The 25,093-nt window shown below is 41.7% G+C and overlaps 1 protein-coding gene across 2 annotated transcripts in view; it reads left to right on the plus strand.

The window, feature by feature from the left end:
* Positions 1-6,324: 6,324 nt before the first annotated feature.
* ctnnal1 (catenin (cadherin-associated protein), alpha-like 1) overlaps positions 6,325-25,093 on the plus strand; it is a 46,740-nt gene continuing 27,971 nt past the window's right edge. Inside the window, exon 1 of one of the 2 annotated variants that reach the window (XM_085791844.1) lies at positions 6,325-6,822. In XM_085791844.1, coding sequence (XP_085647970.1) covers positions 6,727-6,822 — 96 coding nt within the window. In that variant the 5' untranslated portion in view covers positions 6,325-6,726. The remainder of the gene's footprint in view (positions 6,823-25,093) is intronic. The other variant, XM_085791845.1, reaches the window with a different exon arrangement.

Here is a 25,093-nt window from a genome sequence, read left to right on the forward strand (position 1 = left end):
TTTAAGAAAAATAATTGGACAACACCGCAGAATGAATCATGCCATAAAATGTCTAAGGGAATTTACCAACATTAAATGTATGATTCACTGTGGTAAACAGTAAAATGGGTAGATCATTATGTGATTATGTGTGTGTATTTTCCCCTCCTGACCCTTGTACATGGCCTGGCCAAAAAAGATGTGTTGAGGGTTTAGTGTTATGTATGGAGACATTTCTGTGGATGCTTGAGGATTTCAACATTGATCTTTTAGGTGAAGGTTGGTCCCCACAGCCACAGTAGCCTACTAATCTGTCTAGTGTCAGTAAATGGCACTGAAGAAAGTAGGACATGGCATTATTATCCTCTTGACAACAAATATCTTTTTTTTAATAAGTCTGAAAAGTGAAATGATTTAAACTCTATGCTTTTATCTGTTCGCCTTAATCTGATCGGAACAGTGGGAACCAAAGTCATCCAAGTCCTGGATTAGATGAGATTTTACATTATTTTGAAACTGCTCCAGCAACAATCAAGATACATACATGGCTATGTCGGACTGTATTATCACTTTGCCAAGTGTTGACTGAGGTTGACTGGTCGCAGCTGAGCTAGCTGCCAGCCAGACAGCATTGCTTGTTAAAAAAAAAGCCCTTGGGCCTTTTGGATTTCAAAGGTTGAGGCGACACTTTTGTCACAAGGAGTTTCCAAGCACCTACTTGACATGATCAGGGGGAAATAATGTGATGGCATGAGTGAGCCCTTGAGATGATATGATAAATGACAATGTAGCAAAGGCAAACAGGGGATAGAGCCAAAGAGGAAGTGTGAGGGGAGGGAGAGGGGAAGAAAGGGTGCCTGGGTCTTTTTTGGTTTGCCTCCAACCATGCTTAGTGGTAGCCCAAATGTGCGTGACAAAGACAAAACAGACGCACTGTCACCAACAGCTGGGTAGAAAATAGATTGTTTTTGTCTTGCTATTGTTGTCCCCGCTCGCTCATTCTCAGTGAGATGGGATTTAAGATGACCTGGCAGGGTGAGGGGACCTGTCTGTGGAGGTACCCGCATGCATCTATGGCTCTCGAGAGAGACAGCTTGGCGATAGCTGGGATGCCGCCAAACAGCTGTGTCTATGAAAAAACACCTCTATTGCCTTTGAACCGCATTGACTAAGCATTTATCATGCTCTTGTGCTGAAACCCTGTACCTGCTTACATAATGCAGGATTAGTTTGAGCAAATGTGATAGGGCATTGCAGGTTACTTTTTTCACAATGCCCTATATTTTTCATAGACAAATGAGAATAAGAATATACCTTTCTGTGAGATGTTTTGGGGACATCTCTGCACCACACTTAATCCTGTGTTTTTAAAATGATTGATGAGGGGTTCAACAGGGGAGGACACTGATTTAGCCAATAGATTAGGCCTATGTCTTCTGGGTTTGGGATTAGTATGGGTTACATAATCTTTTCTGTCTCCCTTTCTGTCTTTAAAAGTCATTTTGAATAAGTCTTTGTGGAGATTGGTTTGTTAATTCATAAAATATGATTCAATTCCAAATCTATTTCCATTTATCTTTGATTTAATATAGAGACTCAAGATACAACCTGACCCCATAATTTAAAAAAAATCTGTCCTCTTCCCACAAGAGAAAATCCACTCCACAACCTTATTCATCTAGTATTTATGAAAGCAAAAAATTGAATGTCCTTTACAGCGTAGATAATATCTTTTAATGTTTTATTCATTCCTTTCATTGTGCCATATGTTGCCGTCAAGTGCTACATAACTCATTTTGCCTGAGGAGCTCTGAAGCCTTCTTGGGAGAGTGGATAGTAATTTAGGGAATCGTTATAATGAACTTCATACTTAAGGAAATACTTAAGGGGTTGAGGGACGCTAGAGAATCCCACTGTCTTTCTTTTAATACTTTAATATTCTTCAGGAGTTTGCAGAGTCTGTCTCATTCAATGCCATTATCTTACTTTCTCACCTACTTACAAGCATGTTTAAACACTGTGGTTGAGATAAAATAGTGCATGTAATTACTCTATAATCATACAGTAACACTTATGAGATCTCAGGGGTGAATAGTACTTTCCAACTGTGCATACTTTCTCTGAGCTGTGCAGAAAAAACTTAATTAATCTTTTTTGCATACGTGATTTAAAGTTTAAATAACTGTAACTAAAGTCCAAAATAAAACATAACTGATGGCTAAAACATTTATAGTTTTTAACTGACAACGTCAACTCATGACCCTAAAACTTTGTTGAACTTTAAATTGTATTTTTGAGAGCTGCCAAAATCTTGTCCTTTGGGGAACAAAAATTTTCACATTTTCATGTTGTTTAGTTTGTTTTTGTTTTTTCTCTATCAGTATGATGAATATACCAACACTGAATCGTTTTACATATTGCATTTTCTCTGGTGTGCACAGACACATTTTCACATTGAGAGTGGCCATGTATTAAGCTTGCATGCCATCCTGTGATTATATCATGCATAATGCTTCTATTTACCTATAAATTCTTGTGTGTTTACATAAGCAGATATTTCAAACAGCAGAGAGCATCTGTAACAAATGAGGCAGCCATCAGACAAAGAAGTGCTGGATGGAAACTGAATGATAATGAGTACATGCAAGGTGACCGTGATTATGTAACAGTTGAAATAGAGACACAGAAAAGCCAAGATTACTGGTCTGGGTGTCTGTCTGCATGGCACTTTGCTGCTGCTGCCTAGTGGTGTTGATGTAGAATTAAATTAGCCTTGTCCCTATGAGGGTGCCTTCTTGGTTGAAAGAGAGTGGCAAACGACAAGCAGACAACCTGCTCCTTATTAGCATAGCTTCTTTATTACTTTTATTTTTTTTAGCATATTATAATGCCAGTTTCTAATTATGTTATTTGTAGTGAAGGGGAGTCCATACTGACATAAAGACCTGTAAACCAGCTAGGATTAAACTCATATAACATTATAAACATCTCCCGAAGCTTTAACTATAAAAACCATGCAGGGTGAGTCAGTAAAAACAGTGTGCAGCCAATTGCACATTCAACTAGGGCACTTCACCTCAGTTTGACCTCCCCTCTTTCACAGAGGCCTCCTCAGTCACTATATCACGCTAAAAGGGTGAGTTCAGCTGCAGGTCTCTGTCAAGGCCACAGTAACTGTGGCTTCATGAACATTTTCCAAGATATTTCCTCTAAACTAGTTAATCTGACCAGAAGGTGTAATGGTTGCCTTGAAGGCATTTGATTTGGAGCAATATGAATTTCGGGCCCAAATTGCCATTTGACCCTGGGGTCAAGAAATTTTGAGCGCTTGCTGGTGGGGTTTTTGGCCAGTTGTTCCAAAACTACTGGCCCGATTTGAACCAAACCTTTTGTGTTGGACTCCACTGCACCCCCTCATTTAGGTATACAATATCACATTTAAAACATGTATAGGGAGGGTCATAAGCACGGAGGAACAATGATGCAAAGTTTTTCATAAATTATCTTCTTGAAGTTTCTCAAAATTTTTACCTCTTTAAAATGCAGACTTAACAAAAAAAAATCCTTCGGCATTCCACCACAATACTTTTTTGAATCCCAAATTTTCAAGCTACTTATCCATCAAGGGAATGTGACTGAGTGCACTCATTCTACATCTTGAAGTGTGCAAAATCACTATCTCTTCAGGCTCAGCAGTTCCTGTCCCAGGAGCGGTACAGCCAGAAGGAACGATCCAGACAGAGAGAGAGAGAGAGGAGAGAAAGAAGTCAGCACTTCTAAGGCATGGAGAGAGACAGTAGCAGCTGTTAGCAATACAATTGCACCATGCATAAGCATCTTTTATTTAATGAGTAATACACTTGGACTGTGCGGATGAGTATACACAAAAGGGACTTCCTGCTTGTATGGGTTTTCAGGCAAATTGTCAAAATGCAATGTGCCTAAAAGAGATTAGAGGCAGAGAAGCAAATATTGAATATTCCAGAACAAATGAGATATTGTTTAGAAAAACAAGCCTGCTTCACAGCTAGGAGTATGGCATTGACAAATTCGGTGAGAATGTGCACACTATTATGTTTGTTTGAGGCTGTGGATTGGAAGCTATTTGTTTAGATGATAACTTAACTATTTCCTCTGAAAAGTTACAGGATACATCATATTTCTTATCTCCGTCTGCGTCTTGCATTATCTACTGTGACCAGAATCATTTAAGCCAGCACAAGTTGCTACAGCACAATGCAAGTAGCCTGAGTAGAGCTTGTTATCATCTTATCACTTGGAAAAGAGCCTCAGAGCAGATTAACAAAAAATACACAGATATTATCTAGTTAGTAGTAGAGCCATTCATCAAAGTGGAACACAACCCTGTTCGCTCACAACAGCCAACTGCTTGCATGCCTTCATAATGATGCAGTGTGCGTGCATGTGTGTGTGTGTGTGTGTGTGTGTGTGTGTGCACGTGTAGGCTATGTGTGTGTGGAGTGAAACCTATGTAAACAGGGAGGGTTGAACTAAAGCATAGCTTTGGGGTTTTAAATAAATACTGGCTGGGCCTGAGAGCAGCAGACAGTCTTAGCACACACACACACATGCACACATGCACACAGTGCCATTGTCTCCACTGCTGACACAGAGAGCTAGCCAGCCGCTATAGTCACCATAGTTGATGATAAAGCAGGCAGCAAAAGCCCTCAGTAACAGTGCCATGGTGCTTATGACCATATCTGCTCTCAGCCATCTGCTGTGTTTGTAATATGAAGTGTTACTCACCACTTCTCGTCCAGTTAGAAAGTTAAGTTAGAAACCACTACTGTAGCCATCCGAGGATACAAAGAATTTGGCAATAGTTTGGTCAGGCTCAGATCCAGAGAAGCATAAAGTTAGCTGTGGCACAATATGGACTCAAGTGTTTAGGCTCACAGACAATGAGCAAGCACATGGCATTATAGGGTTAAACTTCACATGTGACTGCAAGATTTAAAGATCTCTGATGTAGACAAATTATAGGTAGCAGCTGTATAAGTATAGGACGTATGGATAGTGGGGATCATCCCCACATAAATAAATAAACAAATTAAAAAAAAAAAAATCAGTAGTAACATCCATGTGAGTCATCTTGACCTCCAAGTCTGTCAGTTTGTTTAAAATGAAATGTCAGATCATTTCTCTCAGGGACATCATAATCTTTAGAAAAAATAAACTGGTTTGCACAATCGCAATAAAACTAAAAGACTCAACTCAGATGGATTTGGACTGACAGATCCATTGTATTGCTGATGTTTTGTTTGATCTCTTTTGGCATTTTCTAATCTTGCGATCTGTATTGCGAAAGTAATTTGGGGAATTTGGGAGATGTGGGCGTGTGTTAACTGTTGGTAACAGGTAAATGGGAAAAATAGGATTTATACTCCTGTGTATTTATCCTCATATCCCTCTGTCTATAAAAGAACTGGAAAAAAAAGGTTGATCCATCCACATTTCCACCACACATGTCTAATTGAAATGATGGGTTTTATTGACGGTTTCACACTAAGCTGTTGAAACCATTTTCATCTATTCTAAATCTGTCTGTGGAGGATAATATTTTGTTAGTCTGAGCACAAAGACTTCAGCCAGATCTGTGTGTTCCAGTTTGTTTTAGAAATTACAACACCAGCAGATGCGCCGCTATGTTTTTTTGTCAATGTTTGTTAGCAATTGAACTGCTTTTAAGCAAAAAGCTGGAGCTGTATGAAATCATGAATTCATATCAGATATCAAAGGCCCCTTCCTCAATTTGGAACACGAGTAAACAGCACCTGGTTTAGTAGATTGAAGAACGTGATGATTAATGCCTCCATCAGACTAACAAAAGGTAAAGTTGGCAGCTGTGTTCGAGTCAGTGCAGCTGTCCTGTGTAGCTTAGTGCCACTGACTTTGAGTGGCATATCTGGTGTGTATTTGGGGAGGATGATGAGGGATTCTCTGACTCTAGAGGATAATATGGAATTCTTTGCTCTAGGAAAACACGCTCCTCTCTCTTGAGGGCACTGGATGCAGTCGTTGGAAATTTGCATGGGTAGAAGGATGAAGAATTTCAAAATCCTACAAAATTTTCATGAATGGATGACACATTTTTTCAAATCTTACACAAGACAAATAAGATATTATAGTTTGCACATAGAGTAGCCTAACTGATGCACTGCTGCTTGGTGTTGTGATTTTAAATAGCCTACTTTATTCAAATGTGTTTGGTTTGAAGGAGGCTATACTGAGAGACAGGACTGTTATGCCTTTATTTGCATAAGTTGGTGAGTGAACAAACAGAGTAAAATCAAAGTAATCACTGCGAATGTCAGTGAGCTGCACATGAGCACCCAGCAGTGAAACCTCAAAGTATGTGTGTGCGTGCGCGTGTGTGTGCACGCTGCTACTGCTGCTGCCGTGTGTGTGTGGTTGCCCACAGTGGTGTGCTGCAGTCCGCTCCCCGCCGTAGTTGAGTAAACTACATGGACATTAGCGGGCGCAGCGGCACAACCACCGGAGCCAGAGTGGATTAAAGCAGCGTGCGTGTGTGGAGAGCCACTCGACAAACGACAGCGTAACCGAGTGAGAAACCCCCGGCGTGTAATAGCAGGTCCGTCACACCAGTTTGCAGCTGCGAAACAGCGGAGGAAAGCCTTTCCGTGAACTCAGTTTAGTGCCGTGTTATTGTGTGTGTGCGCGTGTGTGAGTGTGTGTGTGCCAGGCAAGGAGAGCTCGGCGGGAATGGCTTCATCTCCGTGCGGCAACAGTAACTTTGATTCCGGCCTGGAAATCAAAACTCGCTCGGTGGAGCAGACGCTTATTCCTTTAGTATCGCAGGTGAGTGCCCCGTTAACCTTTTAACAAGTCGCTATGTCGTATTTCCTGAAGCTGTTTTACTTTCAAAATGTAGCCTACTCGACGACAACAGCCGTGTCGAAGGGGAGAGGGGCTAACTTTCATTCTCATGTTTACCTGTTTGTGTTTACGGCGACTGCGTGTTTCCTCCTCGCGTGCTGCGTTTAAAGTCTGGCTCACGTGTGTGGGGGGGAATTACTGGGAGCTGCTAAATTGTAAACACCGCCATTTAGTCGTTATCAGCTAAGGTAACACACTAACACTACCTTCCAGTCGAGTTGTTACAAGCTGCACCCCGCAAAGTCTGTGTGGAAACGTGGGTCATCTAAACTTTTAACATGCAAGACATCCACTGAGATACACCAGATTTGAGGTTGTTGTTAGGCAGAAGTTTACATAACAGATTGATACAGTGTAAAGGGGAAGTCAATACGGGAACAACACTGATGATCAGCCATCCAAAATCAATGCAATAACCTGTAATTTGCAGGTCAACAAAAACTCTCCTCTTCACACTGCACTATTTAGAAAGTAGCTACTGTTCAAGATGGCATAAAAGTTTTCCCAGAGGTGTGTGTGTGTGTGTATGTGTGTCTGTCTCACTTTTTGGCCAGCCCTGAACTGCTCTTTGACTCCCACCTCTCCTAAAAGGACCACTTTGAGGCACGTGTTTCGTTTTTCAATAAACAGTAGAAGATGAAAGACCCACTTAAAGCCACTGCTCTCTTTCAGCAACTCCTCAGTTGCACACTCAAATCAGTAGTCCCAGATTTAAAAGCATGGAGTCTGGGTCAATGACTTAATGAGTCATCTTACTGTGCAAGTGCAACAAAGTAGACTACAAACTGAGGCTTTTTTGGTGATTTTTTTCCTCTAAACAATAATGACGAAGGCTGTTGTTTTAAACTTTAGGAACAATTACAGATGATTCATTTGAAGCTTCTGCTTTTAGTATGAGCTTGGCTGTTTGTTTTTTTTGGTTGCTTTTTCCCCCACTGCTGCATCTCACATGGTTTCATAGGGAAGGGAGCTCCTGAATAGGGGAATGACCACCAGCCTTATAAATGCTAATATTCCCTTGTTGTGCGGGGAGGCTAAAGGGGCAGAGACCTGTAAATGTTCCCTGGTTTCCACTGGGAGACAGTGGAAGAGAGAGGCACCTCATTGGTGGCTTTACAGGGTCTGGACAATACTATGATGGAAGGTCCCTGACACTGTCCTTCCCCTTGTGAACACTGAAAGCCTGCTTCCTCCCTCTCTGTGCTGCCTCATTTGAAAGATATAAGGTCACAATGTTCTGAATGGATATGGGTTTGTTTTTTTTTTTTTAGAAAAGAACATCTGTTTGGTGCTTTGCTTTTTGTGTCGGCTGTTTTGTATTTATATTTAACATGATTTTGATTTCAGTCATGCATAAGTATACCATAAAGAAAATGTTGTTTTAGTTTGATGGTAGCCTCAAGGGTAAATCCATTGAAGGTTTAACCTTTGATGCAGAGAGAAGTTGGTGCAAAAAGCTGCTGTAATATTGAGCAAGCGCACATAGTAAAACTGCTGCCCTCTGCGTTATCTTGATAATATTTACTGGAGCAAACTTATGGTGCACTCCTGCCCGCTGTGAAGGACTGGCTGTACTCCAGTCTATAGCATAGAAGAATGTGCTGTGTACTGTAACGGGATTCAGCATATTAAAGTTCGCTGTTGAATAGTGGGCCTCAAGGACAATGTTTCCTAACTTTTCTCTTTTTTTCTCAGTGTGAGGCATGTCCCCATAGCAACAGAGCTCCGCAATGCTGAAAGAAACAACATTTTCCAAGGACCGTAACCTCCATATATAATGTTTTGTTGGTGTTGTTGTGTCGTCATCAGAATAGCAGTCATCCGAGTCAGGGCCGACTGGTGCATTAGTTTTACCTGCAGTGAAAGGTTTTCATTCAGTATGGATACATGCACACAGAGAACTCCATCACGGCAGACATGCAGAGCTTGAGCTGAAACAGTTAGTTGTTAATCTTTTAGTCACTCAGCGGGCAGATACAACAGCAACTATGATAATCTCTTTAAAAAAAAAAAAAAATCCACCTAAACATGTCTCAAATTTGTGGTTCCAGCTGCTCAAATATGAATATTTGCTCTTTGGATTTTGGACTGTTGGTTAGACAAAGAAAACTTTTTATGATGTCACCAGCTTTTTTTTTTTTCGCTGTTTCATTAACTGCTTAATGACTTAATCTAAAAGATATTTACTTAGTAGCCCTTCATGTTGCATAGTAACTAGATTTTCCGGAGAGTAGGTGTGGTATATTGATGTGTTGATGAAAAGAAGGGACAGGTGGATAATACACTACATAGGCTATAACAGGAAAATAAAGGAGCTTTGCTGGTATTTGTTGTGTTTTACATCCACAGAGCAATTTATGACCTGCCACTTGTTGTATTAGGGTGTTTGTGGCATACGCAGAAAATCAAACCCTGTGATGTTAAAGCCAGCTGTGGCGCTCTTACTGCGTTCTGAGTACGATAACACAGCTAAGAGGTTTACATGGTGGTTGTGAGAATCAGTATGGCCTTACATGGTTTTTAATTGAATTATTATAGTCAGTGCAAAGTGCATAGTGTGTGTGGGCTGTGCTGTGTGGTTTTCCTCTTAGGGTGCTTTGTATGTGTGCCTGTGTTTGTGTGTGGATGCATGCTTATGTGTTGTAGGGGTCTTTAGATGGCTATCAAGGAGGAAATGAAAAAGCACTGTCAGTGAGAAGTCGGTATGATAAGGTATCATGGTGTGCACTATCCCCTTCTTTTATTATGTATCTCCTCTCCTCTCCTCTCAACCTCCCCTCGCTATGACGTTGATATCCTTAGGCCTCTGTTATCAGCTTCACTCCCACCAGGGTGTAATTATAGGCCTGGGAGACTCTCGGCCTTGCACACACACACACACACACACACACACACACACACACACACACACACACACACACACACACACATTAGATAGATAGACACATGCACACAGTCCCACCCACCTTTTTATTTTCATGCTCATCTGTCATACTGATTCCTTGTGTATGCATTTATCTTTCTGACAGTAAGTCTGAATGTCAACTTCACTCCCAAAGTTACGACTGCTCTGAGTTTTTGCAATTTAAATTCAGTTTAAATTGCAAAAACTCAGAGCAGTCTGAGTCCTGTTTTGGTAATGTGGCCACCTGGATGTTTTCTAGCTGCATCCTTCATCACTTTGACCATTCACATTCTTTTTTCCTAATATAGCTGAAGCACTTCCCTCAGCTAGGAATCCACTAATGTGCTTTACTTCACCTTTTCTCCTTCTGCCATCTCCATACCAATGGGCTTGCATTGTGAGGGGCATGGCGAGGGTAATGAATTGCTCTGGTGGTGGTCAGAAATGTAATGGGCATCACACAGAGAGAAGGGAAGCTAAGCAAACTTGTCTGCCGTTGTGTGTATTCCTACCTGTGAATGATGTGGTCTGTTGCCAGCTGGATGGCAATTAGCGATAATCTGGCTGCTTTTTCCTTGAGATGTGATTCCTGTTTTGAAGTGGTGATTAGTGAAATAACAGTTCTCTTCCTGGGCTTTTATAATTGAGGTGTGTTCCTAGTAAAAACACTGCGACCCTGTCTGGATGCGGACATGGTGGTCCTGAGACCAAGGAGGTGTAAGGGTGTTGTTTTGAGGTAAAGATGTGTGGGAACGAACAAGGGCAAGGGAGTAATAAGTGAGACTTTGTTCAGATGGGGGAACATTTAAACGCTTGTGACACACTGGCCTTGTGATTACATGGCTATATGGGCTTCATCGTTTTCTGCTAGGCCAAGTCAGGAGTTTTGTAGAAGATTTTCTGCTATAATTGGGCCTGGAAAATCCGTTCTCTGTCCAAGTTTGTTAGCGTCGAAGTTGTCATGCTTCCAGGGGTTCTGTGGTGCTTGCAGTTTTGCCTTCTGATGTGTTAAAAAGGACTGTGGGTAAAAAAGCTTTTTACTCAAAGCTGGATTGAAATGGCATATTTATTACCCAAACAAAAGCTTGGTGGCAGTTTTTTCTCAAAGCTTTAGCATTTTGTTACAGAAATTCCACATTAAACAAAATGCTGACAGGAAAAAACTAAAAAACTAAACATACTCCTCACTTAACAGCCCTGTAAGCACATCCATCTGTCAAATTTTCATTCCTCTTTCTGGAAATATTGTAAATGGACTTTTATTGAGGTACGAGGCACTATTTCCGTCTTAATGTTCACGGTCCTGTGTTGGGGTGACATGACAAACGTCCAGGTAGTGAAGTTGTTTTTTATATCCAGACAGAGAGGCATTACTGTTGCCATGAGCCCTAACAGATCTGCTTCCTCCAGCCGTATGATGATAATGAAGACAAATGGGTCTCTGGCATGAAGGTGAAACCACATGAGGATTACAGCGTTCCACAAACACGCATGCACGCACACACACCCATTCACACTCACAGACCAGAATATATTTACCTCCTGGGAATGGGTCAAAAACAGCCTTTATTGTGTGTGTGTGCATTGCGTATTTACATGGGAGACAGGTGGGGGACACCAGTGTGGTTTGTGTACCATTGTATCAGCATACTTTGGTATGATTGTTTGCTCGTGGGCGACAGAAACTAAATGAATCAGTGGTGCCAGACAGTGTTGAATGTGCAGTCACCTGCATTTTGTGTCGCCACTATGACTTGTCACCTTATCAGCCTTCAACGCTTTGAGGCCTGGACCAAAACAACACAAAGTCTGATAACACTGTTTCAGTGCAGGTCAGGCTGCCACCATTTTTCCTGTTGTGACATTATGAGTGGGGGATTTTGAGGAATGGCTGATGTGTACACCAACACACATGCCTTCAGTGTATTTGTCTTTCATCAGCAACCTTGGCCGTCAAATTGAAACTCAACTCTTCTCGTTTTATTTTGAAGTGGTTGCATTAGCTATCAGTTTAGAGGACTGACATTCTTGCTTTTGAAAATTACACTTCCTCCCCAATTCTCTTTTACAATCTATTTTTTCTGTCTCTGCAAAGCACACACATGCAAAGCCTGCAAGTCCGCTGTGCCCCCATTGTCCTCCTCCTTGCACCTTTTCTCGCTATTGCTATCAGGGGAGTCATTACAGATAGCTGTTCTCTGTAAGTGCCGATAAAAGGGTCTGTCTCGCATGTCGATCCATTGACCTCTCCCTGGCTAATATACTTAAAGATGAGAAAGGTGTGTGTTTGTGCGCGTGTGCGTGCGTGCCTGAAACCTCAGAATAACCCAGCCTAAAGGGATCAGTCACACAGCAGAGTTAACTTTATGGTGAAAAAGCCTCACCCTCTTGCCATTTAAGTTATCTGACGGCTGTAGCTAACAATGATAACCGCTTTTAATTGTCTGAAGGAAAGCTTCTGCCTCCCACAAAGATGTATTGCTACTGCTGGGAAGTTGATAAAGTATTGATTAAACTTCCCATTATTTGAGAGCTTCAGAGGGGCATCACCGGTGCTCGCATAGCTCAAAGTCCTGCATTCAGTGTCAAGGGAAACTGAAAAGCAATTGTCTTTAATGTGTTTCTCAGTCAGGAGGTAGTTTGGTTTAAATTGTTCGGGCGGTTTTTAAGATATCCGATCAACACTGAGATTTCTGTGAAAGAAACAGTCCCTGAGAAAACAGGTGACGGTGAGTTCTTATCCAGACTGACCAGGACATTATCTCTGTAAAGAGCTGTTGCTGTTGAATTATTTTATATTTAGTTAAACTGCCACAAACAAAATTCTCCTTGATAAAATAATTCCTCACCATATTCAGCCCCTATGGATCCTATACATGAAAAGTCCTCCAACCTCTGCAAAGGCTATTAGAAGCTCTGCATGCTTGTGAAGTATCAAATGGCTGCCTGGCCCATTGCCAGCCTGTATTTACAGTATATTCTAAGTTTATGATGATGAGATAGTTATGAGACGTCTCCAAAGTGTCGGCACATGGGAAGAGATCTCTATCAGCGGGGATGTGGTGCCTAATGTAGCGTGGCGTTTTGTGTTGTCCAGTCTCACTGGAAGCACCCTGTGGATTAAAACAGATGCATTAACACACGCCCAGAAGCACAGGCAAGGACGCACTTACTGACATTAATTACGCACAGAGGCCATCTGTGAACTTAAGGGAAGCAGAACATCGGCCCCTGCCAATCCGTCTGTAGCTGCACATGCAATATTTCAGACAACACATCAATACAATGGATCTACCTGGGATAATATATACAAGTGTTTGTGCAGATAAGCAACAACTAGTAGGCTGTTTGTTTTCCCGTCTGGCTTCCTCCTCAGAGCACTGAATGCAGATACACAGATGTAAAAATGGACTGAAACACAGGTGTCGCTGCTCATGCTGTCAGGACAGAGGAGTGTGACAGGACAGCCCACTTACTGTAATCTTGAAGACATGTACTCTCCCACTTGTCTTGTCATGTATTGCCAGAGATAACATTTGACGTATCTACAGTATATTGTCTGCTGCCCAGACAACTGCAGGAAAACAGATCAGTATTTGGCAGGCAGCTGTTTGTCTCCCATTGCTTTTCTGTTGGTGGTTTCTTGGCTCGGTGCAGTGATAATTCCAGTCTCGAGCACATGACATTGACGAGGGCAGTTGTTTGTGATGTGGTTACTGGGCACCGCTAGAGGAAACTCCAGAAATCCTGGCAAAGGCAAGAAACCTGCCAGTTTTGAGGCCAACTTAAAAAAAAAAGAGTCAGAGATAAAATGTTGCCCTGCACTGTGGTGGCATAATTACTGTGTCATCTTTACACAAAGCAGTTTCAAACTTGCCTTTTATACATTCAGCCTTACATCTTGTCCTCACTGAATGTATTGTTCCTCTTTGGCTTATTGTTTTCATTCCAGGAGGTTTCTGACTGTGTGCGATTAGACAGAAGTCAGAACTCCCATCAGCCCCAGACCTTAAAACATCAAAACAAATATCGACATTGCAACATGATGAAAGTTAATGTTGAAGGTTTTTTTCATTCATTCATTCTCATTCTTCGTTTTACTTTAATTTGTAGGATCATAATGAGATATGGGATAAAAATAAAAAAAGTGTAAGAACTGTCCTCTCCATAATTCTTCAGTTTCTGGAAATAGGAAGTCGCCATGGAAGCTGTGGGCTACAGAAAAATTCCAGGTTTTTTTTTATGCCTATATCTGTTCACATTTTGGCACCTTGCCACCAGTAGAAGTAGTTCCCCTTCAACTGGAAGACATCAGAGATAATAATGTCTAAGTTTGGTCTGTGTAGTCATATTTTACAGAGTTGTGAGTCCAGCAAGGAGTACAAATTTCAGCAAAATTGCTGCAATTGGAAAGTGTTTTAGTACCCTGAAGTACCTAAATTGCTTCTCACCTCACTCTCTGTCTGTGTTTCATGTCTCTGTGTTGCCGTGGATATGAGTATTGCACAGATTCTTGAAGTAGTACTGTCTAAAGATTCCTGTCGTTTAAGGTCACACGAAACAGAAATATCTGGCATACATCCCAAAGCCCTCCAAGTCGTCATGTTTGCTCTTCTCTCCCTCTCCGGCAGCAACGCTGCTGACTGTACCACTGATGAGTCCCTCAGTCTGGCTTGTATGTGTTAATTGCTTTCTTCGAGCGTCTTTGAACTTCTCCCCTCTCGATAATGAGTTCTTTTAAAGAGATGAGTTTTGACATGACAGAACAAAGAGTGTGTGAAGGACACAGAGAACCCAGAATACCAAACATTTTCTTATCTTTTCTAATTCTGAATAGTCAGAAATTCCACGTGTTTTAAGTTTGCCATGTTGCTGCTCTATCCCTCTTCAAATTGTGTAACTTACTGTATCAACTGTATCAAAGAATGATTTTTTTTTTTTACTGTTTTTATTAGAAAGTTGGCCAAAGTGGTCTAAACAGTTATCTGATAAGCTATAAGGTATGTTGTAGTGTGACAGTATCGGTTGCAGTTTATGGTTGTAAAACCCGTATTAGGAATCTTTTCCTTTAATAATGAAAGTTCTTGGTTTTATTGTGAGGAAATATCAGTATGTGAGATGCTATATCACCTTCTTTGTATGCCCTCCTCCACCCTTCCTCTGTTGCTCTACCCAATTTCCTGATTTTGTTTTCCTGTCACACACCTCACTCTCTTACTCTTTTGCTCTTTCGTTCTGTCTTCAGCCTTGCGCTCGGTTTCTCCCCATCTCTCTCCACTTAGCCCCCTGTTTTCTCACTTTTAATATCAACCTCTCCAGAGAGGCCAGTGTCCCTGCTTCACCTCATTAATTATGCAGCCTACAGAAAACCTAGCCAGAGGCTACAGGTAGTGCGCAGAGCTAAAAAGCCCAACCTGAGTATTTCTCTTAGGATCTTCCTCCCCCTTTTTTTTTCTTCAGTGTTGTAAACTGAGACATAATCCTCAGGCCGCACCTATTCTGGAGAACTGTAATGGGAACAGCGAGTAACCAGCTGAGCCAGATTTGGCCGTCCCTTTCTTTGACATAGAATACCCGGGAGTGATCACGATGATGGTATTCTTGCTGTCATTTGTCCAACTGTCTCATATCTTCATAGAAAAATGTTTTTGGAAGCCAATGCAATGTTGACAGCACAATTGCAAGCAGATAAGATCTTAAACATTGTCAAAAGACTTAGTCCTAAGAAAAGGAAAATATCATTTTAACTTGATCCTGATAAGATTACACAGAGGCGGTATACTGTTTGTGGACAAACTAGTTTTGTCCAAATACTGAACAGGATAAAGCTGTATATAAATTACTCAGATTTACAGATTATTTAAAGCTGTCTTTTCAGATGACAGCTTCACAAGGGGGTGTGGGTAGCGTTTAGTAAATGGGAACAAAAAATACAGCGTGGCAAAGCCTCTTAGAATCTTCCAAAAATATAAATAAGTGCACCAGTTTCAGTTGCAGACATCGTTCGTGTGATGTTTTATGTTTTAAATGCTGATCAGGCAGAAATATAAAGACGGCTCTTTCGTTTTTGTAATTAGTCCATCAACCACAGCTTCAGCCTGTAGCCTATGTACTTGTCCAACATTACGAATGTTCGTACTTGATCAATAACCTGAAAGTACCTGATACTTGTAGTGCTGACAGTATGGTGTGCGTAGTGTGTGTGTGTTGTGTGTTAGTCCACACACATACACAACCCCCTATAAATAAGTCAAAGCGTCCCTCACCTTCTATAAATAAAGTTCCGGTTGTTCTGGATGTTGGAGCTCCTTTCAGTTGAAGGGCTGAAAGGAGCTTTTTCAGGGGTTCATACACATGAAAACTGCACTTGTGTTTGAATGTGAGAACTTTGATTACAATATTTAATACACGTATTAATTATGATATAGGAACATTTATTCTGTCTTTGCTGTGTATGTCTGTAAAAGGCTCCAGATTGGTTCCAATAAATGGTTTTTGAGGTTTTGATAAAGACATAACAGAATCCCTAACACTGAAAGACATGGGTATGTGTCATGTAGTGAAAGCATGTTCCCTAAGCCCTCATGAATGTGTTAGAGAGAGTCCGTGTGTCACAACACAGGCCATTATCCTGTCTGAAGTCAGGGGGGGCCGCATTCCTTCAAGGGTTCATGTTTCAAGCCCCTACAATGTGCATTATTACTACGTGTGTCTGGAACTGTGTCTATGTATTCTTCATAGGGGACCACGGCTAAGGTCGAAAGTCCGAGTCACAAGAGATGTGACCTGTACGCCCTCTGTACCGGCTGGTACGCATGAGTTAGTGCCTTTCCTCACCAAGGGCTTGAAGTTGGCCTCACTTCAGTCACTCACCACTTCCATCAATGAATCATCTTCCTCAGCCACTATCTCATTGCGTTGTGGTTTTGATGTTTGGTTTGACATATTTCATTGATTTATTAATGCAATCATTCACTTTTTAAATTCCTTTCTTCTCAAATGTCAAACCTTTCAGACCACTATTTTTTTTTTTTTACCAGAAATGCCTTTTTTCTTCTTTTGCTTCTGGGCGAGGATTTGTCTCACACAGGGGATGGTTTGCAGTCATGTTGACTTTCTTCCACACCTGACGCCTTATCTTACCATCTCCCCGCTTTCATCTGTGAAGAACTTTCAGAGGCTCGGAAAGCGGGAAGGAAAAATCCTGAAGGTAGTTTGTGAGAATCATCTCTGCGCTTTTATCACACGCTCGTGTTTGTATTTGATTTGAATCCCCAGGTGACATGGAGAGAAAGCCCATTTTTCTTTGTCATTTTCTTTCTTTGTTCAACAAAAACAAGACTTATTAGTTTATAGGCAAGCCACTAATCCAGTGCTTTGTGTCAGGTGTATTTAGTCAGCAGTGCTGCAGTTCTTTTTTTTTTTTTTCTCTTTCCTGCAGAACATGCTATCGCTGTGGGAGGCTGCGATAGAGCCTGGTTAAGCCACTTTCACACACTGTTCAACACACACTATTATTTGTCCATTACTTGTAATTACCCATCATGGTGACTGATGGAATGTTTTCGAGGCTGAGTTGGCAAGCAGTTAGGATTATCCTGTTGAGGACTTTATATAATTAGCCAGTCATTAAACATGGCTCAGTGTGAAGTAAACCTGAGGGGGGCAACTCGCAAATGGCCCCGTTGTTGTGTTCGTACCCCCGGGTTGTTGAAGCAGGCTGTTGTCATCGCGTTAGGTTACATCCAAGAAAGTGACTTGGGGACAGATGCTTTTTTAGTAATGGCTGCCGAACCGTGTCCGCATGGTCTGCAGTTCTCCCCAAGCTGACTGAATTTCTTTGGAGTTTTTCAAAATTGAAAATCGACGCTGGTATTTTACTCTCAGGATAAACCTCGTGAGTCCTGTTTTTTACAAACTGAGTTGATGAGGGGGAGGAGTAGAATATGTAGGCTTTAATTGTCTTGATTGGACGTGTGTTTTCATCTTGAATGAAGTGGGGTGATGATGGATCTGGAGACGGCCCTCCGACAGGTTACATCGATTCACAGTCCCGCTTCTTTGGGCTTTAGCGCAGGTACTCATCAATCTTTACTGGTGACCCAGGATATCCTCACTGAGATAATTGAGGAGCAGAATGAAAAATACAATAGGGCCTGATCAGGAGCTGGAGGCTGCCATTTTCAAGTGTACTCATATCAACTTTCAAAAATACAAAGGAGTTGTGGTGGGGGACAATCAAAGTTTAGAGTCACACAGCAAGAACAAAGTATAACAGTGCTCTTGGCTACAGTCTTTTTTTTTTTTTTGGCGGGGTCCAGAGGTTTCAAAGAGAAAGATTTGTTACAGCCTATGTAAATTTGAACATTTTCCCCCCTTGTTTCTTTTGAAGGTGCTTCATCTCACAAGGTGAGAGAGATCTACATTATTCAACCCATAGGAGAAAATTGTTTTCACGGCCGACTTTGTGCGTGTATGTGTGCTCATATAACCAATAGAGTGTGCCATGCACCTTGTGATTGTAGGATTTAGTCAGTCATTAATTGCAAATTTGGGTCTGTTTATGCGAACCAACATCAGACCATGTCAGCAAATGAAACTCTCCATTGAAATGTTTTTGTTTGTTTTCTTCGCCTCTTGTCTTCCTGGAATGGAACCACTTGCCTAATACAATTACATGAATATTCTATTACAAGCCTGGAAGTCTTATTCAATTAGTGAAACGAAATATGACTTCAGCATCCAGGCTAAGGCTGTCTTTTCAGGCACGCTGTTTGGAAGTCCTAAACTTTCCCCTCAATGTCGCCAGCAGCCGAATCTGATGGAGAGATTGGAGACCTCACATATAGATGTAATATGTGATGTGTCTATGTTTTTCTGCTGTGTTTTGCTTCCTTTTCCCGTTGCCAAATTATACAACTGCTGTGCCCTTGTATAAGATACATTCAGGGGGGGAAAAAAAAATCTGAAACAGACATCCCTATGAAATATCCAGGTCTACTATGGAACAAAGAGCCCAGTGTAGCCTGGAGAAAGGTGTAACTGCATACAGTGTACATTTCCAAATGGGGTGGGATCTCATCTGCATTGCCCCGCTGCCTGGGCTAGAGATGTCTTTGATATTATGTCTTGGATGTTTTGTGAAAACTTGCCTAGATCAAAGATGCGTGTGCTGTCAGGATTGCTGCCTTGGTTTCAGTATCATACCAGTTAGATCCAAGTAAAAAATTCTGTGTTCTGTCTGTTTTCTATTTGTTTCAACCTGACATGACTTTCTTCACACTGTGGGGACCCTGTTAATCTCGCCTCGACTTTGATTTGCCTCCAGCTATTTTGAAGCGTTGAGGTTGTTCAAGGCATTATAATGTATTTTATGTATTTTACAATCATTTGAGATAAGTGAGGAGAAGCATGTTTTCGGTTATTCACTACTTCTGAAATATTTGTTACACCCTCAAAGTGAGATGTCAGTGGTGTTCAGCTGCCCACCGTTCCAGGCTCATCATTATTATCTGTGCCCACACACTGGTGAGAGGCATATAGGCAGCTACACTAATGAAACACCTAGGGAAGCATTTTTGATGTATTGATTCAATATTTATTTGACCGCACAACCTTGTGTTTTGTGTTTTGTTGAAAACAAAGAAAATATCGCCTTTAAACTACTCAGTCTGCAGCGATTTTTAGCGTTGCACTGGGGCTTTGAAATAGAGGAAAACAGCTAGCCTGGTTCTGTCCAGAGATGACAAAAAGTCTGCCCACCAGCATCTTCAACACTTTTTTCATTTGGTTTTTGTTTGGATAAAAGAAAGTAAGGGAAAATGTTTTAAATAATGAGTTTTACATGAGCTGCTGGGTGGATCGTGTTTGCTTTGGAGGTTTACTGTTTTGTTTCCTCCTGTTCTCAGCAAGCAAATACATAAGCCAAAATGTTTGACTGATTGCAGCTCCGTTATAGGAACTGATGCAGTGTTGTTGAATGACGGTTTCTAATGTTTGCATTTCTTTTGGTAATACACAGCTTTTCAGTCTGTTCATTTTACCTTCGGAGGCATCCTGGCCCTCTATTTAATTCCACTATCCTTCCACTAGCATGTGTAAAGAGGTTTAAAGCAAAACAAGGTTGGTGAACCACAACAGTAGTTTGTGTCATGGTCCGGTGCTCTCCAAACAGAGGAGATCGATCCCCTCTGCTCCTTTTCCCATCTTAGTTAACCTTGGATTGTGGTTAACAGAGCAAAAATTGATCCACAACCATGTTGTGTTTGTCTACCCCCCAGCGAGGAGCATTGAATCAGAGGTCGCTCTCTCACTCGCACGGTCTCATCTCGTGTCCCTGGTGTGCCTCTTAACTGAAAGAGTGCAATTTCTTAAAGAGTTTTTAGATGGAGAAAAGTGAGCAGGCAAAGTCTTTCCTGTGCAGCCGTGCCTTCTGGTTTTCTCCATCTAAGCTGTCCACCCTCTTTCCTTATTTACTCTGTGCCCTCTGCCATTCCCCTGTCTATCTGTCCATCACAGCTGCCTGTCTGTTATTTTTTTCCAGGTCTATCATTCTCTGTTATCAGCGGCTGCTGGTTCCTCTAGGCTTCCTCCACCTCATGTCAGCCTGACTGATTACACTGTTGCAATGCTCTGCTTTCAGGAGAAATTATGTGTTACTGTCAGTGCTATAACAAACCAGGTCAGTGGGCTCCTATAATGTAATTCTTATTTGAATGCATACTCCCACTCAAATATGAAGCAAGTCTTTATGAACATGAAACAAACACTGAAATAAAAGCATGCAATGAGAAGTAGCAATACAAAAATGAATGCTTTAAGAAAGATTGATGTGATTTGTCTCGTCAGAATTTGTCATACAGTAAACTACAACTGGCTCAGGTCAGTGTGACTCTGGAGAGCTCTCTGCTCAGCACACTCATAGGACCCCCTTAAGACTTGATAGATTTCCCATTATTTTTAGACAGCCATGATGGAGGACCAGGTAGCACACAGCCTGTTCTGCTTTCCTCTCAGCTTCTACTTCCTGAGTGGAAACACAACCCTGCTATGGCTCATGAATGGTAAGAGCTTGCTACCCAAGCCCTCGAGATGGATATTTCTCTTCATGTGAAACAATCACAAAAATGTAATCTGGAAACCCTGGGCCATGTTTCCATGCCTCTATTTAGAAATCCGCCTCAGAGAGGCTTTAGAGAGGCTGTGAACACTTGAACCGTGGCAGAGCACCAAGGATCGATGCCAGGCCGTAATACCAGGCAATAAGTGGGATTATATTTGTCGTTTATTTGACAGTGAACGGTCCCTTGGAAAATATGAACTGAGTTTATTGCTTTGTCTACTGTGTGCCAACCTTACTATATATTATGGTGTGTTGTCTTGGCTTCTCTGCATGCACGTGGGCAAACAGAGCAGATTGATTGTTGGGTTGCTGTAATAGTCAGCCAGCTGCCCTTCATAATCACAGCAGTTGCAAAAGAAGCAGCTGAAGGTCTCAGAAGAGATTCCAGATATGTTTATCTGTAACATTTGGCGCACCGTGGTTTGTATGATTTGTACACCTTCAAAGAAATCCATTTATGACCTTGTTTTGAAGTCTGAGACCAATAAAAAAAAAAGTTGAGAATGAAGCTCCCTTGTCAGCAGTAAAATATTTTTGATTGATGTACTTTTTGTTAAATTTGGTATAAGTGCTTTGTCCAGTAAAAGGAAAAAAAAATCTGCATTTTTCATTATATTCTGGGGCTGAGTCAGCTAATCTGACCAAGCTTGAGTTCCTTACACACAAAAAAAAATGATGATGCACACTGCAGCAGCAATCGCTGTTGTGCCGTGGTGCGACAAAAGCTGAAACGGGAGAGAAAAAGAGTATAACGTTTGACACGTTCTCATGCTGTGAGTCACACGAGGAGCCTGGAGCGAAACATTTCATTTGACTACTCGGGTGTTAGATGCCACCTCAGCTTTTAATGGGGGAAGTCACGGTCACCTGTAGAGATGTAGCTGCAAAGAGAACAGATGCGACAGTTTAGTTTGCAAATCATGTTGTTCCTCTGACCATGAAAATGCACAATGAAAGCTGCTGAAATGTCTGTCCTGTACCAGAAAAGTGATTACGAGGTTTGGACAGCTTGTCTTCAGAGAGCGACTGAGAATAGAACCTCAATACCAAATTGAGGTTCTATTCTCAGAAATCAAAACAGTCTTGATTAGTCTGGTTCATCGGAATAGTTTGAAATCTATATAACGCACCAGTCGTTCAGCTTTCTCTGTAAAGGAAAGAGACATTGTTAGAGCAGAAAGAACTTGGAGCATGCCAGTGTCAAGGCTCAGGTGAGCCACTGCCTCGAGGTGCTCCGTATCAGATGGTGACCCCCACAGTTATATTCCCGAGCTGCACCCCCGGGTACACCGGAGATGGGGCAGGTGAACATTTGAGATAGCCGGAGGGAGTTTGACCCAGCAGTCACGTTGCGTTCAGAGCTCCCTGTCTCTCCTCTCCTTGGTTGACCCCTCCCTGACTTTCCCTTTGTCTCTCTCTGTCTGTGTCTCTCTCTCGGTCTCCCTCCCACCTACTATCCAGAGAATTACGTGAGCAAGAAGGAATGAAAAGAGGTATTGTGCTCTGTTTGAATGCAAGCTGTGTGTCAGTGTTTCAGTGGCTGTCCTTTCTCTACTATGTAACTATGCAGACGCTGCGGCCTTGGCATGTCACAGTGGCCACAGGAGCAAGAAGCATGTTTTAACCAGTGTTATATTTACCACCTTCTCCATACGTCATAGCCCAACCTCACATGTAAGCCACACAGAACACGTTTTTGCAACATGATAGGTATAATTTTCAGTGAAGAGTATTTGCTTAAATTGGGCTCTATTCTGACATTCTCACCTGCACACAAATGGATTTTCTTTCTCTTAAAAGGATAGTTCAACATTTTTGGCAAATTGGCCCATTGCCATAACCCCAATAGTTTTAGCAGTAGGTTCATTACCAATTGTTGGTGCAAGCTATTTTTAGAATGGCGGAGCAGAGCTGCAAGCTGCTCAGAGCTAAGCTATGGAGGGGATGGGATTTCTTGGTTTCCCTCATCAAACTCATCAAATACACAATTCAACAACTCCAAAACGCTCTCATGGACAAGTTGTGACCTGCACATTCACCATGCTATGAGATAATAACAGAACGTTACGAGACAGAGTTGTTTTCGAGGTAAATTCATGCAAAACCACTGATGTGCGTTCCCGTCGGGTGTAGTTTTTCTGCAAGCAGTCTCTGCATTTGCCTCGAAAACAACTCTGTCTTGTAACGTTCAGTTATTATCTCATTCTCATAGCGTGGTGAATGTGAGCACTTTGGAATTGTTGGATTGTGTATTTGATGAGGGAAACTAAAAAATCCCATTAGCCTCTGTAGCGTAGCTCTGAGCAGCTCACAGTTCTGCTCCGCTCTTCTAAAAATAGCTTGCACCGACAATTAAAGGTAACGAACCTAGGGATTATGGCAATGGGCCAATTTGCCAAAATGTTGAACCTATCCCTATAAGGAACATGGTAAAACTGTGCTATTCCACAATACACTACATGATGTTTTAAGGCAAGGCCCAGAACAACAGTACTAGTAGAAAGCAGTAGGTGTGTGTGTGCGTGTGTGGCACGTGAATATTCAAAGTGGGATGAAGTCATATTTCATAAGAACTGAAGAATAATAAATATAACTAATGAAAACAGACATGATAAAAAATGAATTGATTTGAGTCAGTTTAGACCATTTCATGCAGGGAATAGCCTTGTATGACAGCTTGTGTTTAAACAGTCAACTTTAAAGAAAATTTATTCTAGTAATGAAAAAAATGTTTAGGAAAAATTTTGCGATTCTCATGAATGTGTGTTGAAAAGGATCATACTGGTGCTCGCATCAAAACACTTAAGACACTTGTAACTTCTTACCGCTCTTCACAAAAGGCCTTGACGGTGACTCACTGATGCAGAGTCGCTGAGGAGACACGGTGCTCTATACTTCAGTATTGATGGTCATGGTCTCTCTTGAGTAGATGGCTATACGCAGCGAGGCGCAGCTATTATTATTTATCAGCGATAACCTTTCTCGCTGATGTTTGCCATGGATTCAATCTGCCTGTCCACATATTCAAATGTCAGCTCTGATTGCTGAGCCAAAGCTCGAAGGCCAAACAGTGGCCTTTTCTCATACAGTCCAATTGGGTGCAATCTGATAAAAATCCAAACTCATTCAGCAGCTAGCCTGTATGCCATTCAGGTTGTCTTTACTGTCTGTGTTGCTCTCTGCTCTCTGTTTTTCTCTTTGTGTCTGCTCGCCCCCAACGCCTGTTTAACATACCCCCACTTCTTTCTGTCTACCTCTATCAATGTCCGTCTGCTTGTCTGTTGGATTGGGTGTGGGCCAAGGTTGATGTCATGTGTTCGTCTTCCAGGCTGTAACCTCTTGTCACAAGTGAAATCTGACGCAGAGCATTACATGGTTAGAAAATGATTTATTTAAAACCACAATTGGACACTTTGCAAATTCTGCTTATTTGCTTTTTTTGGCTGAGAGGCAGATAAGAGGATGACCCAAGGCCTCAGGAAATAAATTTTAACTAGCCAGGTGCCTCCTCTAGCAATTTAAAATGAGTTCTGATGAGTTCCACACAGGCAAAATTTAACATCATTATTATCTGACTTAGTGAGACGAACATGAGTTTAACATAATGTGTGACTTTTGATATCTATCAGAATAATGCAGCAATAATTATGGCAAATAGGAGAAATCTGAATAAAAGAAGCAGTGTTCTATAGCACAACTGCAGTAAAAATTCAATAAAGAGCCAATGAAAGCACATGGAGATGCTCACCCTTTGGGCATAAATACACAAGAATGCTAATCTGTTTGTTGGCTACACTGCACGCCTGTCAACTCGCCTGTCTCTTGGCCTCAGTAGTCTTCCCACATCCGTCACGTCCTCCGCGTGCTCTGCCCTTCTTCCTCCTCTGCCTTTCTCTTTGGAAATCAGCTGGTATTATCCCAGTCATCTCGTGGCTGTAGAGGCATGCAGTGATTTGACTATCTATTCTCTGGAATTATCTGCCTTACTGGGTAAAAGCAGCTGTGTTCAATCATCCACATCAGCTAGTACTGCCAAATCACTTTGCTCGCTATCTTTATCTCTGGGTAAATTCGATGCTTCAGCTTGATAGGTGTGTGTGTGTGTCTGTCAGTTTCTCTGAGGAAGAAAGTGTGCTTCAAGCCTTTAAAATTTCAGGACGATAGGC

The sequence above is a fragment of the Trachurus japonicus genome, chromosome 11, assembly GCF_045865225.1.
Source record: "Trachurus japonicus isolate A0001 chromosome 11, Traja_1.0".
NCBI classification, from domain to species: domain Eukaryota; kingdom Metazoa; phylum Chordata; class Actinopteri; order Carangiformes; family Carangidae; genus Trachurus; species Trachurus japonicus.